The sequence below is a fragment of the Muscardinus avellanarius genome, assembly GCF_963383645.1.
Source record: "Muscardinus avellanarius genome assembly, chromosome: 16".
NCBI lineage: Eukaryota > Metazoa > Chordata > Mammalia > Rodentia > Gliridae > Muscardinus > Muscardinus avellanarius.
Window position 1 is genome coordinate 2,771,138 of NC_137802.1, and position 17,638 is coordinate 2,788,775.

The 17,638-nt window shown below is 61.3% G+C and overlaps 1 protein-coding gene across 2 annotated transcripts; it reads right to left on the bottom strand.

Moving 5' to 3' along the window:
* Positions 1-424: 424 nt before the first annotated feature.
* BTBD2 (BTB domain containing 2) lies at positions 425-17,518 on the bottom strand (the record flags this gene model as incomplete). Of its 2 annotated transcripts, none has more annotated exons than XM_080712895.1 (9): positions 425-586; positions 648-794; positions 1,267-1,354; positions 1,468-1,660; positions 5,185-5,382; positions 6,588-6,693; positions 8,614-8,770; positions 9,902-10,021; positions 17,133-17,518. In XM_080712895.1, the coding sequence occupies 9 exons, from the start codon at positions 17,516-17,518 to the stop codon at positions 425-427; spliced, it is 1,557 nt and encodes a 518-aa protein (XP_080569021.1). The 2 variants fall into 2 exon arrangements, with proteins under 2 accessions (XP_080569021.1, XP_080569020.1); XM_080712894.1 differs by having other exon boundaries at positions 1,468-1,678.
* Between the last annotated feature and the right edge of the window lie 120 nt (positions 17,519-17,638).

Sequence of the window (17,638 nt, forward strand, 5' to 3'; positions counted from 1 at the left end):
GTGGACAGCAAGGCCCTTGGCTGGCCCTCTGGTGGGCAGAACGGAAACAGCAGGCCGCTCCTGGGGGGGGCATGGGGCCCAAGCCCCTTTGACTGTGCTCCTGGGACTCGAGCCAGTGTCCTGGAAGGGGGGCGTCCAGCACACCGGGGTCAGGGTGGCCTTGGGGGCTTGGCGGGCCAGGCCCCGGAGTCCCGGGTGAGCAGACGAAGAACAGAAGTGACACAAAACCCACAGCGATGGCGGAGCGCCTCGCAGGTGGCCCCCAGCAGAGGACCGGACTCCAAGGGCGGCCATGTTCGGGTACACGGCCAACTCGGGGCGCCCGCGGGCCTGGGCGGGCCCCCGGCCCGGGCGGGGGTGTCCCAGGGCCCGGCCGGCCGGCCTCCCGGGCTGGCGTGGACGCGGGGCGCCCTGGCTGCAGGGCCTAGGTGTAGAAGATGACCTCGGGGATCTGGCCGTCCTCCACCGACGTGCCGTTGTTGTTCCCGGCCGCGTAGCAGAAGGTGAAGCACGTCTTGGCCCCGGTGGTGGGCGACTCGTGGGTCACCTTGCGCAGCCCCTTGGTGCCGTAGTGCGAGTCGGGGCCCTGCGGGGGGCGGGCGGTGAGCGGCGGCCGGGCCCGGGGACCCCGCCCCGCCCCGACGCACCTTGAGCGTGGCGCAGGCCGTGTAGTTGACGTTGGGCAGCACCTCCACCGGCTCCTTGAACATGACGCGGAAGGTGCTGGCCGAGCCGTCGCAGCTGAAGCCCGTGTCGTTCTGGCCCAGGACCGTGTTGCTGTCCGTGTGGATGATCTGTGGGGCGGGGGGCGGCTCAGCGGGGCAAGGCGGCGCCCAGGACCGCCCCAGGCCAGAAGTGGGCGTGGCCGCCCTCGGGGCGTGGCCTGGGCCGGGAGGCGGGCCATGCAGGGGCGTGGCTCGGGCAGAGCCCGGGTGGGCGTGGCCCTGAGGCAGGCGTGATCCTAGGCAGGGGTCCCGCAGGCCTGACCTGGGGGCGTGGCCGGTGGAGCTTCGCTATGGGCGTGGCCTGAGGCAGGACCCCTGGGGGGCCTAATCTGGGGGCGTGGCCTGGAAAGGGCCCTGCCCAGCGGGGGGGACTGCATGGGCGTGGCCTGAGGCAGGGCCCTCCGAGCTTGGTCCTGGGGCGTGGCCTGGAGGGGCACGGCCCTGGGGGGCCTCTGCGTGGGCGTGGCCTGAGGCGGGGCCTTCTGTCTGCCTGGGGGCGTGGCCCGGCAGAGCTCGGGCCTGGGTGGGGCTGGCCGGGCACCTGGATGTTCACTTGGTAGTCCGTGGGCCCGTGGATGGATCCATAGAGCCCAAAGCCCACCACGAAGATGCGCTTGTTGACCGAGAACCTGTGGAAGGGGAGGAGAGAGGCTGACCACGTCAACATGGGGGGGTGAGGCTGACCCTGTGACACCCAGGAAGGACCCCACGGAGGCCCCCGCCCGCCCCGCGCCGCCCCCACCTGATGCGGTCGCTGGTGCCGCTGTAGCCCCAGCGGCTCTCCACCTGCTGGAAGCGGTTGATGCTGCACTCCTTCCCCCGCAGGCAGCACCGGGGCCGGTCGATGAACTCCACGCGGGGCTTGGGGTTCACCGTGAAGTGCAGGAAGAGGCTGACCACTTCGCGGTCCACCAGGATGCCCGACTGCGCAGGGCCTGCGGGCAGAGGGGCTGCTGGGCTGGGCTGAGCCCCGGGCGACCTCAAGTGCAGGGACCTCCCCGTCGCCTCCTCCTGGGGGACCCCCGCCATCATGGGGGTGGGGGATGCCCTGGCGCCTGGAGCGGGGTGTGAGCCGCCTGGCGAATGGCTGGCTTCCTGGTGGAGTCTGGCTGCGCTGGCACCTCAGTTCACCCCACTCCAGGACCACCCCAGTTCCCCCTGGGTGGAGGCTACACCCTGCCTGTCCAGGCACAGGGCCACTGGCCCCGACAGGGTCACTCACAGGAGCCTCTGGGGACAACAGAGTCGCGCCTGTCGACCCGGACGGGCCCAGAGTCTCGGGAGAATCCAGAAGGCTGAAATGTCGAGGACCTTTTTTTGTTTTGTTTTGTTTTTAGCCTGCAGGGCAAGCAGGCTGGGACATTCCTGTAATGCCAGTACTTGGGAGGCTGAGACAGGAGGATGGCAGGCTTAAGGCCATGCCTGGGCAACTTAAGCCATCAGTAACTTAGAAACTATTTCAAAATAAAGTTAAAAAGGAGCTGGGCGTGGTGGCGCATTTTTGTAATCCCAGTACTTGCGAGGGTGAGACAGGAGGATCGCAGGTTCGAGGCCAGCCTCTGCTACTTAGTGAGGCCCTCAGCAATGTAGTGAGACCCTGTTTCAAAATAAAAATAGGGCTGGGAGCCAGGCATGGTGGCACACGCACACTTGTAATACCAGCATCTGGGAGGCTGAGACAGGAGGACTGCAGTTCGCGGCCAGCCTCAGCTACTTAATGAGGCCCTTTACAACTCAGTGAGACCCTATTTCAAAATAAAGAATAAAAAATAGGGCTGTTATTGTGTGTGTCTTGGAGGTAGAACACCCCTTGGTTCAATCCTCAGTACCACTAAATAAGCAAACAAACAGATAAATAAGGGTTGGTGTGCAGCAACTGGGAATCGAACCCAGAGCTGGTTCAGCAAAACAAACAAACAAAACAATAAAAAAAACTGCATAAAGCCGGGTGTGGGGGCGCACGCTTGTAATCCCAGCATTTGGGAGGCTGAGACCAGAGGATCACGGTTCGCGGACAGCCTCAGCTACTTAGCGAGGCCCTCTGCAACTTAGTGAGACCCGGTTTCAAAATAAAGAATAAAAAATAGGGCAGGGGGTGTAGCTCGGAGGTTGAATGCCCTGGGTTCCATCTCCAGACCCGCAAAAAAAAAAAAAAAAAAAAAAAAAGAGCAGAGAGAAAAACTCCAGGCTGTGGGCCGTGGGCGTGAGCTGCATCTGGTCAGCAGCATCTGGAGGGGCGTCGGCTCGAACTTCCTACTGTCCTGTACTGTCAGGTGGGCGTTCCGCAGGGACACCCTCCAAGGCTCGAGGGGCCTCGGTAAGCCGCCTGGCTGTCCCTGCCCTGGATCGCCCAGGCACGAGGCCTCGCTCGCGGGAGGCGAGGGGACCCCCTACTTGCTCTACACGGTCCCCAGCCCCTTCTGTCCAGCAGAACCCATGTCCCTTCCTCATCGGTGCCCAGAGGCGACGAGCTGGGAAGGCTCAAGGCTGGTGGCTCTGCCGCTGGGCAGTCCGAGGTCGGGCCGCGTGGACAGAGGCCCGGGGTCTCCTGCCTCAGTCCGGGCTCCATTCTGAGCATGAGGGGAGCTGACGGGGGTCCTGGCTGCGGGGTCCTGGCCGCAGGGAAATGCAAGGGAATTTGTGGGACTCCCAGGGGTCCTGGCCCAGCAGGTGAGGACCCCAGGGCAGGGTGAGCCCTCGGGTGAGAAGATCAGGATTCGGTGTGGTTTGGATGTTTGGATGTGAGGTGGGGACACAGCAGCCAGCTTCCAGAAAGCCGGGGTGGCTCCAGGCCGATGTGGAGGCAAGCGGGGGACAGCATGGTCAGGATGGATGCCCCAGAGGCCTGGAGCCAGCGGTTCTGGGGAAGCCGGGGGGCCGGGGGCCAGCAGGCCCTGGAGGATTTGGGAGACTGCCCCGCTACTGGTCCACAGGCGGTCCTCCACAAACATATGGCAAGTAAGCGACGCCACCCCACCATGAAGGGAGACTCTGAGGCCTCGCCCAAGGCAGGGGTCACGGGGACAGCCCACCCCGAGACCCCCAGCCCTGGCTTTGAGTTCGAGGGGGTCTCCAGGCAGGAGCAGCACCCCGCGGGCCAGGACACATGGTCAGCCAGGTACACCCTGGAGGAGACACGTCACGCCCACCCCCACCCCTGGCTTCCAACCTGGGCGGCCTCGGGGACCACAATGTGGCAGAAGGCGGCGGGTACCGGTGCCCACGGAGTCTGCCCCTCCCGTGCCCACAGCCCAGCCCGCACGTCCACAACTGCGCACCACCTGTCCCCTTGAGCAGCAACCCCACGTCCCGGCACTGGGTCCAGACTGGGGGCGACCCGAGTGGACGGCACCCGCTGCCCTCTCCGGGCCTGTTTCCTCACCTGCAGGATGCAGACAAGGGCTTCGGGCAGGACTCGGGCTCGGGACGGGGAGGCTCAGCCCTGGGCTTCAAGGGCCCGGGGGACAGAGATGTGGCCTGAGCTCGGGAGGACGAGGGGGACAGGTGGGGCCAGCGCAGAGCCCGCCACTGCCCTGGAGGGCGGCCAGCCTCCCTGAGCCTGGCGTGCCCAGCACCGGCGAGGACCCCGAGAGGTGTGGGGTGGTGTCCCCCCCAGGGTGAGGGGGCTCCCACGGGCAGCAGGCACTGCTGACACAGGTTAGGGTTGGGAACAGACCCCCACAGCGGACCCCCGAGACAGCCCGCCAATCTCCAACACCTCCACACCACCAGGGGGGCGAGTCCCCAGATAAGACGTAAGATGCCGGGTCAGACCTGAGTTTCTGATCAGTGGGGAATAACGTTTAGGATAAGTATGTCCCAAATAGTGCACAGGAGATACTTATACTAAAAAGTTATTTATTGTCCTTTTCCTGTGGGGTGAGCGGAGGTCAGTGCGGACCTGGGAGACACAAGGCGGCCCGGCTGCGACACACGACCCCATCTACAACCGGCCAGGGCCACACGGCTCTCAAACGTACGTGTCCACACGAGCACAGAAGGTACGGTGGGGGCCACCCATCACACACAGCGGGGACCTCGCGCGCGGCCCACCCCGGCACCCCGCAAGCCTCGCCGTGCAGGACCCAGACATGGGCTAGACATGGACGCCGAGGCCTAGCCGGCAGAAAGGACAGAGCCCAAGAAATGGAGACCCTTATCTCCTGGGCTGGTGTCACCAAAACACAGCTGAGGGACGCTGGGGGGACTGCTCCACGCCAGGACAGAGGCAGGGCGGGCGTGCAGAAGGCGGGCACCGCTTGAGAACCTTCGCTCCGACCTTTACACTGTATGTGTTTTCAAGTTTTCGACATTGAACACGGACCGCCACCACCATGGGCACATGGAGCGGCTTCGGGCTCCCGGCCAAGCACGGGGAGGGAGCCTCAAAGGGCGGGTCACTGGGGGCCGGGCTGCCCCCCAGGCGGGCCCTCGGGCCCGGCGCCCCCAGCTGCGTTACCTGCGGCGAATTCCTCGATGGTCATGAGCGGGAAGCGGATGAGGCCCAGGGCCTTGCCCAGCACCCTCCGCCTGTTTTCGGGCGTCACCTGCAGCTGCTGCCGCTGGCACTCCGCCTCCGACCAGCGGACCACCGCGTTGAACAGCCGCACCTCCCGGATGCCCAGCGTGTCGCGCTCCAGGACGGCCACCAGCGTGTCTGCAGGCAGCAGAGAAGGCGTTGAGCTGGGCTGGTAGGTAAAGTGTTTACCCATCCCCACCCAGCCCTGTCCATCAGTCTTTTTTGGCAGAACTGGAGGTTGCAGCCAGGGGCCTTCTACCTCTGAGCTATATCTCCACTTAGGAGGCCGAGATAAGATGACCACAGGTTCGAAGACAGCAAGGAGTGAGACTCTCCTCAGCCTAGCGAGGACCTGTTTTTAAGTAAAGATAAAATAGGGCCGGGGGTATAGCTCAGAGGTAGAATGCCCCTGGGTTCCATCCCCAGCACTGCAAAAATAATAAAAAAAAAATAAAATAGGGGGTGGAGGTATAGCTCAGAGTAAGAATGTCCCTGCGTTCAATCCCCAGAACCACACACAGACACAAATAATGATGATAATAATAATTATTATAATTATAGTGCGGGGATGTACCTTGGGAGTAGAATACCCCTGGGTTCAATCCCTAGACTCACCAAAAAATAAAAATAAAAAAGAAAGAAGGAAAGAAAGAAAGGAAGAAAACAGGAGCCGGGCGTGGTGGAGCACGCTTGTCATCCCAGCATTCGGGAGGCTGAGACAGGAGGATCACAGTTAGCAGACAGCCTCAGCTACTTAGTGAGGCCCTCTGCAACTCAGTGAGACCCTGTTTCAAAATAAAGAATAAAAAATAGAACAGGGGGTGTAGCTCCGAGGTCGAATGCCCCTGAGTTCCATCCTAGATGCGCAAAAAAAAAAAAAAAAAAAAAAAAAGAAAGAAAGAAAGAAAAAAAGAAAGAAAACAAAGAGAAAGAAAGAAAAAAAAAAGGACCAGGCAAATGTTGAGAGAGAAGGATCGCAGAATCGAGAACAGCCTCCGCCATGAAGGAGGATCTCACCAAATTAGTGAGACCGTTTGAGAATTTGGGGATAGAATACCCCTGGGCTCAAACTCCAGTACCAACAAAAAATAAAAGAAAGTGGCTTGGGCAGCCTCCACCAGTTGGGATCATGGCGACCCCAGAATGGAGCACCGTCCGAGGCCTGAGCCAGGCCCTCCCGATGGGCTCCTGCTGCAGCGGGACGGCATCTCCACTCGCCCAGTCTCCTTCGGGAACCCCAGGCCAGGCTCAACTCTGCCCCTCAGCCCAGACCCAGGCGGGCCGGGCTCAACCTCAGCCCCTGAAGCCGAGGCTCGGGAGCGCCGGCGGCCTCCAGCACCCACCCAGGTCGATATCGGTGAAGCCCTCCGCAGTGATGGCATCCGCTGTGTTCTTGTCGATGCTCTCCAGGCACAGGCTGGCCAGCTGCGGCTCATCGAACAGGCGCGCCTGGCAGGAGACAGCAGGGCGTCAGCATTCGGCTGTAGGACTGCGCCCACTGAGCCCCGCTGCAGCCAGGGCTGGTGGCACACCCCAGAGGTCCCCGGCCACTTGGAGGCCGAGGCGGAGGGTGGCCGAGCCCAGGAGCTCGAGGCCAGCCTGGTGACAAAAGGGGAGACCCCTTTCACAAAAACAAAACAGTGCTGGGCGTGGTGGCGCACGCTTTGTCATCCCAGCATTCGGGAGGCTGAGACAGGAGGATCGCGATTCACAGCCAGCCTCAGCTACTTAGCGAGGCCCTCTGCAACTCAGACCCTGTTTCTAAATAAAGAATAAAAAATAGGGCTGGGGGTGTAGCTAGGAGGTAGAATGCCCCTGGGTTCCATCCCTAGTACTGCAAAATAAATAAATAAGTCCCAGCAGCCTTGCCCATCGGGGACCTGGGAGCACTCACCTCCTCTGTCGCCCCTCTGATGTCAGAGACCCTGGGGCACAAGCCACTTAGACCTGCTCACAGCTCCCACCCAGCTGCCCACCTGTCACCCTGACCCTGGTTTGCACCTCATCAGCACCGCTCAGCCTGTCAGACCCCAAAAAGCCCAGCTGAGGCCCCCAAGACCCCAGCATCTCCCTACAAACTTGTCACTAAAAGACCACCGACTGAACTGCCATGAAACCTCAACTTTGCCGGGCGCGGTGGCGCACGCTTGGAATCCCCGCACTGGGGAGGCTGAGACAGGAGGATTGCACAGGTTCAAAGCCAGCCTCAGCTACTGAGTGAGGCTCTCGGCAACTTAGTGAGACCCTGTTTCCAAATAAATTATAAAAATAATTAGGGGTGGGGGTGTAGCCCAGTGGGTTCCATCCCCAGTACCACACACACAAAAACCCTAGACTGAGCACACCTGTCGTCACATGGGAGAAAGGAACATTCTCCACAAAGCCTTGTCTACAGCAAGGCCCCGTGCCCAAGACCCAGCGCCAACGAGCCAGTTAACCCACATCTGGGCAGCGGCCCAGTCCCGCTGTCCTGCAGTCCCTCTGTCCTGCAGGCCCAGTCATGGTTGGCTGATCAGCAGGCTGCGGAGAGCCCACCAGGAACCAGACACCAGATGTGACCTCAGGTCAGGACCCACTGCTGGCTGGCTACACTGGTCCTGGCCCCTTGCCAGTCTCCTGGTGCCCGCCCAGCAGGCCCCGCCTCCGGCACACCCAGCCTGGCGCCTACAGCCCTACCAAGCCCTGTGCCCCGCCCACAGACAAGCCCCGCCCCGCCCCGCCCCACCAGCAGACTCACAATACTGACTCAGCCCGGCCCCATCCACAGCACGCCCGCTCCATCACACCTCTGCCGCCACACACGCCCCGCCCACAAGCACTAGATCTTGCTGTACTAGCCCCGCCCCACAGAAACTGACTCCGCCCAGCCCCGGCAACACAGGCCCCGCCCATGCCAACACCAGACCTCCAGTACTACACCCAACCCTGCCTCGCCCACATCCATGCCCCGCCCTCCAGTATACACCCTTGCCCTACTAGCCCCACCCACTCACCAAGGCCCCACCCACACCCACTGCCCCCCCAGCCCACCATTAGCTCAGCTCACATCCGGGCCCCGCCCCAGGTACTAACACACCTCAGCCCCGCCCTCCAGCACTGCATTTCAGCCCCACCCTCAGGCTCTGAATCTGGCCCCGCCCACACCCAGCCCCGCCCTGTTTTATACCCCAGCCCCAGGCCCTGAGCCCGGCCCCACCCGCAGGGAGGCCCGGCTCACCGTTGACCCCGCCCACCCCCAAGCCCCACCCTCCGGCACTACACCTGAGTCCCCCCAGGCACTGATCCATGCCCCGCCCACCCAGGCTGGCCCCGCCCCGGGCACTGACACAGGCCCCGCCCACCCACGGCTGGCCCCGCCCCGCAAGCCACCTGCGTGAGCAGCATGAAGGCGTTGTCGGCCCGCAGGTTCTTCTTGAGGAACTCCACGCAGTGGGCCTCGAGCGCCGGCACCGCGTACTTCTTGGCAGTGTACAGCGTGGTCATGACCGTCTCGGGCCCGATCTGCACCTCGTCCGAGTAGAGGAACCTGAGGGGGTGTGCAGGGTGGGGGTGAGGGGGCCGCCACCCAAGGGGTCCCACTGGATCCTTGCAGAACCGGGTGTCGCCAGCACTCTGGCGCGGGCTGCCCCTTGAGGCGAGTCTCCCCTCCCTCCCGGGGCCAGGCAGGCTCTTGCGTGAGTCCCTTTTTCTCTTCTAGATTTCTTTCTCTTTTTTTCATTGCTGGGGATGGAAGGGTCTACTTGCTGAGGCTGTCCTTGAACCTGCAATCCTCCTGTCTCAACATCTCAAGTACTGGAATTACAAGCACCCGCCACACATCACGCCTGGCTAAGGACAGACTTATGCTATGAAAATTATGTTTCAAGTTATATAAAAGGTATACTCCTAGTAGAGGTGTGGGGGCTCACCCTTGTAATCCCAGCATTCAGGAGGCTGAGACAGGAGGATCCTGGTTCACTGCCAGCCTCAGCTACTTAGGCCCTCTGCAACTTAGTGAGACCCTGTTTCAGAATAAAGAATAAAAAATAGGGCAGAGGTGTAGCTGGGAGATAGAATGCCCCTGGGCTCCATCCCCAGTACTGCAAACAAAACAAAACAAAACAAAACAAACAAAAAAAAAAAAAAAAAAAAAAAAAAAAAACAGGTACATTCCTGTAATCTCAGTATTTAGGAGGCTGAGAGGAAGATTGCAGGTTTGAGGGCAACCTGGGCAACTTTGTGAGGCCGTTTCAAAATAAAAACTAAAAAAGGCTAAACTGGGCGTGGTGGCACAAGTTTATAATCCCATATTTGGGAGGCTGAGACAAGAGGACCACAGGTTCAAAGCCAGCCTCAACTACTTAGTGAGGCCCCCTGCTACTTAGAGAGATCAGGTCTCCAAATAAAGAAAAAAAATAGGGCTGGAGGCGTAGCTTAGAGGTAGAATGTCCCTGGGTTCGATCTCTACTCAGACACACACACACACACACACACACACACACACACACACACACACACACACGGCAGGTCTCCGGAGCCCACCCTGAACCTAATGTGTATTCTAGGACTTTCAAGGGCTCTCAGGGTATGGGAGCTGAAGCTGCTGTGGCCAGGCTCTGTCTTCCGTAGCGCCCACACTCTGCCGTGCCCCCCACAAGAGAAGGATCCGAAAGCTTACCTGAGCAGCGCCAGGAAGGCGGCCGGTTCCACGTCGGGCAGCTCAATCTCGGTGGACGTGGTGGCCATCCCCCCGTTGAACATGGCATCGAAGACGGCGCTGCCCACGGCCAGCACGAACCTGGGGCAGGAGAGGGGATGCCCATTAGCTTTGCCAGGAGCCCCGGTCCCGACGTCCTCACTGGGGGCCTCAGCTGCCCGGGCAGATGCCAGCTGTCCAGAGCACATGGCTGGGCAGATGCTTCTGGAAAGGGGGCCACACACAGGCATGGGGCCATAGCCGGGCTGGCACTCCCTCCAAGGTGCCTCCCAGAGCCCTGCGGGGAAGAGCAGGCTTGGGGGAGTGTCCGGAAGCTGGGAGAGACCAGCTGCTGGGTACCACACCCTGGCTGGGGCGGGGCTGGGAAAAGATTCCCGGGGACCAAGCTACAGAGGACAGCTCCTGCTCTGTGCACCGCACGCACGGGGTGCCAGGGCTGGGGTCATGGCTTGAGGACTCCCCCTGCAGCTATGCGGCCCTTGGGAACGTGACGCTTCTGCAGGATTCACCACCCAGGGTCCCTGGGGGAGTCCCGCCCTCTCTCCTGCTCTGCCCTCCACCCGCCCGCCTCCCCGTCCAGCAGACCCTCTTCTCCTTCCTTCCAGCCCAGGGCTTGGAGACAGAGGCCAGATCAGGAAGGGAAAAGTGGGTTCAACGGTGCACCCCAAGAGCATCCACCTCTGAGAACCTCACGTGTCAACAGAGTCTCTGCGGACACTGCTGGGTAAGATAAGGCCACGTGGTAGGGAAATTCAGACGCGGAGCCAGAACCGGGCATGGAGGAGCACACCTGCAATTCCTGCACTTGGGAGGCTGGGACAGGAGGATCCCAGGTTAGAGACCAGCCTCAACAACTTAGACTCTTAAGCAACCTCGTGGGATGGTTTCAGAATTAAAAAAGAACACGCTTGTAATCCCAGTACTTGAGAGGCCGAGGCAGGAGGATCACAGGTTTGAGGCCAGCCTTAGCTACCTAGTGAGGCCCTCTGCAACTCAGTGAGACCCTGTGTCAAAATAAAGAATTAAAAACAGGGCTGGTGTGTAGCTGGGAGGTAGAATGCCCCTGGGTTTAACTCCCAGTACTGCAAAATAAATACATAAATAAATAAATGAAAAAAAGAGCTGGGCATGGTAGCGCACACTTATAATCCCAGCACTCAGGAGGCTGAGACAGGAGGATTGCAGGTTCGCAGCCAGCCTCAGCTACTACTTAGGCCCTACACAACTTAATGAGACCCTGTTTCAAAATAAACAATAAAAGATAGGGCTGGGGGCATAGCTTGGAGGTACAATGCCCCTGGGTTCAATCCCCAGTACTACAAAAAAAAAAAAGAAAAGAAAAGAAAAAAGAAAGAAGAAAAGAAAAAGGACTGGGGCATAGCTTGGAAGTAGAATGCAGTACCAAATGATGATGATGATAATAATAATAATAACAACAACAATAATAATAATGAGAAGGAGGAGGAGGAGGAAGGGCCGGGGTGTCGCTCAGTTGCAAAGTGCCTGCTTTGCACTTGCGGTGCTCTGGGTTCGATCCCTGGTTTCAAAAAGACAAAAATAGCAGCAGCAGCAGCAGCAGCAGCAGGGCGTGGTGACTCACGCTTGTCATCCCAGCATCTGGGAGACTGCGACCAGAGGCTCACAGGTTCGCGGCCAGCCTCAGCTCCTACTTAGCCCTCTGCAACTCAGTGAAACCCTGTCTCAAAACAAAGAATAAAAAATAGGGCTGGGGGCGTAGCTCGGAGATAGAATGCCCCTGGGTTCCATCCCCAGTACCGCAAAAAAAAAATAATCAGCATCAAAATAAAACCACAGAGCAAGGGCACGCGAAGGCAGAGGCAGAGCCTGGGTGATGTGGCCACAAGCCGAGGGACGCTGGAGCCCGAGACCCTGGAGCTGAAGGAGAGGCCTCCTGGAGCCTTGGAGGGAGCGCGGCCTCCTCACACCTGGACCTCAGGCCCGAACTCCGGCCTCCGGAGCCCAGGGGACGCATCTCGGTTGTTCCAAGCCCCCTTGCTGCAGTCAGCGCTGGAGCATGGCACCTGCCCGCCCCCAACCCCCAGGGCCACGCATCCCAGCCCTGAGTCACCGCAGCTGGCTCCCCCGGCCCACACTCTTCACTCCTACGCGCCTTCCGGAAATAAAGTACCTCTGCCTGCATCTTTTCTTCCTAGTTTAAAAAAGCCTCTAGCTCCCCCGCAGGGAAACCTCTGCCATCCACGCAAAAGCTCAAAGTACAAAGAGGTGCCCACGGCAGAGCCAGCCAACCCGGCGGCCAGGGCACCGGCCCCGCCACTGTGTCTACGTGGAGGCTCCTCCCAGGGCGGGGGCTCCATCCTGCACCTCCCTCCAGACAACCCTGAGCTCCCGGCAACCAGCCCTGTCCCAGGGCGCCCTGCGTGCCCACCACGAGTGTCCAGCCACACAAGGCTTCATGGCTGTGCACGTGATGTTCGCATCACTGAGGTCAGGAGCGAGGCTCCCAGACACCTGCAGCGTGGCCGCACCTCCGGGACATCGCGCTCAGAAAAACCAGACACAAGCCAGGCGTGGCGCCGCACGCTCGTCATCCCAGCAATCGGAAGGCTGAAACAGGAGGATCGCGGTTCGCAGACAGCCTCAGCTTCTTAGCGAGGCCCTTTGCAAATCAGTGAGACCCTGTTTCAAAATAAAGAATAAAAAATAGAGCTGGGTGTAGCTCAGAGGTAGAATGCCCCTCCGTTTCATCCCCAATGCTGCAAAAAATAAAATAAAATAAAATAAAAGATTCTCAGCAACCTCGCCAGACTTTGTTTCAAAACAAAAAAGACTGGAGATAAAAATGTCCCTGGGTTCAATCCCCAGTACCACAAAAAAATAAAAATAAAATAAATAAAAAGGGCTTGGGGTGTGGTATTTAGCTCAGTGGTAGAGCAAACCTGATTAATCCACAGGAACGTGAAAGGAAGGGAGGAAGGAGGGAAGGAAGGAAATTAATTTTTTTTTCTTGGTCTTGGGATTGGACTCAGGGGCATTCTACTTCAAAGATATAACCCCAACCCTTTTTATTTTTTGCTTTGAAAAAGACTAAGTTGCTGAGACTAGCCTCCAACCTGCCATCCTCCTGTCTTCGCCTCCCAAGCACAGGGATTACAAGTGTGCGCCACCATGCCTGGCTTATTTTTTATTCTTTATTTTGAAACAGGGTCTCACTGAGTTGCAAAGGGCCTCACTAAGTAGCTGAGGCTGTCCGCGAACCGCGATCCTCCGGTCTCAGCCTCCCAAACGCTGGGGATTACAAGCGTGCGCCACGCCTGGCTTCCCGCTGAAACATTAAGTAAATATTATGAACAACTTTATACCAATAAATGAAAACAACATAGATGAACCATTTCCTAGAAAAATATAAACTGCTAAAACTAACTTACAAAGAAAGAGAAACCTAAGTAAAATACATTACAAGTTGAAAAGTGAATCATTGATTTAATATCTTCCCACAAAAAGAAGCCCAAAGCCAGGTGGCGCACACCTACAATCCCCAAACTAGGGAGATTTGGTCAGGAGGACCACAGGTTCAAGGACAGCCTCAGCAAGGAGTGAGACTTATCAGGCTAGGGAAACCTGATTTCCAAATAAAAATAAAATAGGCCTGGGACTGTAGTTCAGAGGTAGAATGCCCCTGGGTTCAATCCCCAGTACATTAAAAAAAAAAAAATAGCCGGGCGTGGTGGCGCACACTTGTAATCCCTCCGCTTGGGAGGCAGACAGGATCCTGCAGGTTCGAAGCCAGACTCGCTGACTTTTAGGAGACCTTGTTTCCAAATAAAAAAAATATAAAATATAGGTCTGGAAGTGTAGCCCGGAGGTAGAAGGGTTTCCAGAAACCCCAGTACCACACACACACACAAATAGGACTGGGGTATAACTCAGTGGTAGGGTGCCTGTTTCAATCTTTAGTACAGAGAGAGACAGACAGACAATGAGAGGGGGAGAAGCCCAGACCCACCAACCCTAGGTGCACACTTTCTTTTTTATTTTATTATTTATTTATTTATTTGGTACTGGGGATGGAACCCAGGGGCATTCTACCTTCGAGCTACACCCCCAGCCCTATTTTTTTATTCTTTATTCTGAAACAGGGTCTCACTGAGTTGCCGAGGGCCTCACTAAGTAGCTGAGGCTGTCCACGAACCATGATCCTCCGGTCTCAGCCTCCCGAGTGTTGGGATGACAAGCGCGCCCATGCCCGGCTCCTCTCCATTCTTGACAGTGAGTCCCCTCAGAAATGAGGGCCTAGGGGGCGACCCCAGCACAGCCTGGCCTTCTGCCCTGTGGACTGCCCGTCCAGCAGGAGCTCTGGGCCAGTCACAGGCACCTTGTCAGTCCACGCGCTCAAGCAGCGTGCATGACCCCCAATCACAGATACAGAAACCGAGCGCAGACACCTCAAGACGGAACTCCCTGACCCCACCGTCAAGACACGAGTCCAAGCTAAGATCTGTCCTTTCCAGGCCCGTCCATTGTGACCCTCACACCAGAAATCTGCAGCCCCCTGCCACAGTCCCCACGCCCCTTCCTCCTTCCCCCACCCAGACACAGGGACCAGCCACCTTGGCCTCCTGCGGCTGCCACCCGCAGCACTTCTGCGGGCTGAAAGCCCTCTGGCGCGCCATTCCACACTCAGAGCCAATCCAGCACTCCGCTGTGACCTTGCAGTGGCTCCCACCTACCCAGCTCCCCTGGACCAGCACAGCCTCAAGCCTTGAACAGCCAGAGACCCCTCCTCTCCTCCCTTCCGGGGGTCGAGTTGTCCTCACACCCAGCTCTAAGACTGCCACTTTGCCACCAAGCCAACGACCCTCAAACAGAACCAAGTACGTGTGCCAAGGTCAACCAGCGCGGGAAGGGGGCATCAGCCCCTCAAAAAAAACCCTGGGAAGGCGAGCAGGGGTCAGGCCCTGGCATGATACCCTGCCCTTTACCAGAAAGCTGACCTGAAGGTACAGAGGGAGAGGGAGTTCAGAGTTGGGGGCTCGGGTGTCGTTGGTGAGGCAGGGGCGCGGTGGCCCAGGCAGGATGGACGGAGGGAGGCAGCGGTCCGGGAGTCCCGGGGTGCATGCGATGGGAAGCAGGGGTCTCTGATGGAAACTGCAGGGCCGGGGGGTCCTGAGGTCAAGTCTGGGCTGTAGGGGATCTCTAGAGGTATGGAGTCACCGAGGCCTGAGGAAGGAGACATTGTGGGCTCGGAGCCTGTGCCTGGTCATGAGGGGACAATGGTGGGGGATCTGTGTCATGCAGGAGTCCCAGGACTCTTGGTACAGACCCAGCTGAAGCTGGGGAGACTGAAGGCTGAGGGGTCCCCAGGGTGCAGGGATTCCTGTCTGGGCTCTGGGTACAGGTGACCTGGAACAAGGGGTATAGATGAGATGGGACCCAGGTTCAGGCCAAAGATGGATGCAGGCCTGGGGTGGAGGTACAGGGGTCCCTGGGCTCCAGGTGCAGGTCCTGGGAGAGGATGCAGGAGTCCAGAGGATCCCGATGCAGGGCCTGAGTCAGGGGTGCCGAGGACCGGGGCTCCTGTGTGGGGCGGGGCGAAAACGCAAGGGTCCCAGAGATCCAGGTGCATGGCCCAGGAGTGCATGCGAGACTCCAGAGTTCCTGGGATCTGGTGGAGGGCCTCCCGGGAGCTCGACACAGGGCCTGGTTGGGGGTGCAGGGCCTGGGGAAGGGATGCAGGCCCTGAAAAGGGCTGCAGGGTACCTGGGGCTCCAGCACAGGGCCTGGGGATGCAAGGATCCCGCTCTGGCGCAGGGCCTGGGGAGTACAGAGGGGTCTTGGGGGTCTGGCCACGGGGCCTAGAGGGTATAGGGGTTTGGGGGCTCTAAAGCAGGGCCTGGGGGTACAGAGAACTCGGGGCTCTGGCGCAGGGCCTGGGGGTGTAGGAGTCTTGGGCCGGGGAAGAAGTGCAGGGGTCTGGGGCACTGCGGGGCGGGAGGGGTGCAGGGGTGGGGGAGCAGCGGCCGGGAGGGGGTGCAGGGGCCTGAGGTACAGCAGATCGGGAGGGGGTGCAGGGGCCCGGTGCGCGGCGGGCCAATGGGGGTCAGCGGAGACCTCGCGGGCCAGGGGTGGGAGGTGCAGAAGGGAATGCAAGGGTCGGGGCGCGTCGGGCGGTGCAGGGGGTCGGGGTGCAGGGGGTCGGGGCAGGCGTGGTGCAGGGGGGTCGGGACCGGCAGGGCGGGATCCAAGGGGTCGGGGCGGGCGGGGTGCAGGGGGTGGGGGTGCAGGGGGTCAGGGGTGGGGTGCAGGGCGGGCGGGGTGGAGGGGGTCGGGGTGCAGGGGTCGGGGTGCAGGGGGTCGGGGGGTGCAGGGGTCGGGGTGCAGGGTGGGCGGGGTACAGGGGGTCTGGGTGCAGGGGTCGGGGTGCAGGGGTGGGGGGTCAGGGGGTGCAGGGGGTCGGGGGGTGCAAGGGTCGGGGTGCAGGGAGTGGGGGTGCAGGGGTGGGGGTGCAGGGGTGGGGGTGCAGGGGGTGGGGGTGCAGGGGTGGGGGTGCAGGGGTGGGGGTGCAGGGGGTCGGGGGTGCAAGGGTGGGGGTGCAGGGGTGGGGGTGCAGGGGTGGGGGTGCAGGGGGTCGGGGGTGCAAGGGTGGGGGTGCAGGGGTGGGGGTGCAGGGGGCCGGGGGGGGGGGGTGCAGGGGTCGGGGTGCAGGGGGTGGGGGTGCAGGGGTGGGGGTGCAGGGGGTCGGGGGGGTGCAAGGGTGGGGGTGCATGGGTCGGGGTGCAGGGGGACGGGGTGCAGGGGGTGGGGGTGCAGGGGTGGGGGTGCAGGGGGTCGGGGAGGTGCAGGGGTCGGGGTGCAGGGGGTGGGGGTGCAGGGGTGGGGGTGCAGGGGGTCGGGGGGGTGCAGGGGGTGGGGGTGCAGGGGTGGGGGTGCGGGGGTCGGGGGGGTGCAGGGGTCGGGGTGCAGGGGGCGGGGGTGCAGGGGTCGGAGTGCAGGGGTCGGGGTTGGGGGGTCAGGGTGCAGGGTGGGTGGGGTGCAGGGGGTCTGGGTGCAGGGGTCGGGGTGCAGGGGGTCGGGGTGCAGGGGTGGGGTGCAGGGGTCGGGGTGCAGGGGTGGGGGTGCAGGGGGCGGGGTGCCGGGGGCGGGGTGCCGGGGGCGGCCCGGCGGGGGGCGCGGGTCCGGGCTCGCGCGGCGCGGGCGGGGTCGCGGCGCCCACCTGTGCGCGGGGATGCGCTGCGAGCTGAGCCCCTTGCCCACCAGGAAGTGCACGTCGCACAGCACCTCGTTGTTGAAGAGGAAGGCGAAGCGCTCCTGCACGGTGGGCTTGGTGGCCTGCCAGTTGTACACCGGCTCGCGCAGCAGCGCGGCCCCCGCCGCCTCCTCGCGCTCGCCCGCGGCCTGCGCGTCCGCCCCGGGGCCCGGCGGCGGCGGCGGCGGCGGCGGCGGCGGCGGCGGGGGCGGCCCGGGGGCGGCGGCGGCGGCGGCGGCGGCGTTGCCGGGGGCCGGGGCCGCGGCGTTGGCGCTGGGCCCGGGGCCGCCCCCCGCGCCCGGGCCGACCCCCGGCGGGCACGACGCGCGCCCGCCGCTGCCACCCGCCGCCATCTTGTCGCTGCGGCGCGGGGGAGGGGCGGGCGGGGGAGGGGCCGCGGGGGGCGGGGCTGGAGGAGGAGGGCGGCGGGGAGGGGGCGGGGAGCGGGAGGGAGAGGAAGGGGAGGCAGAGGG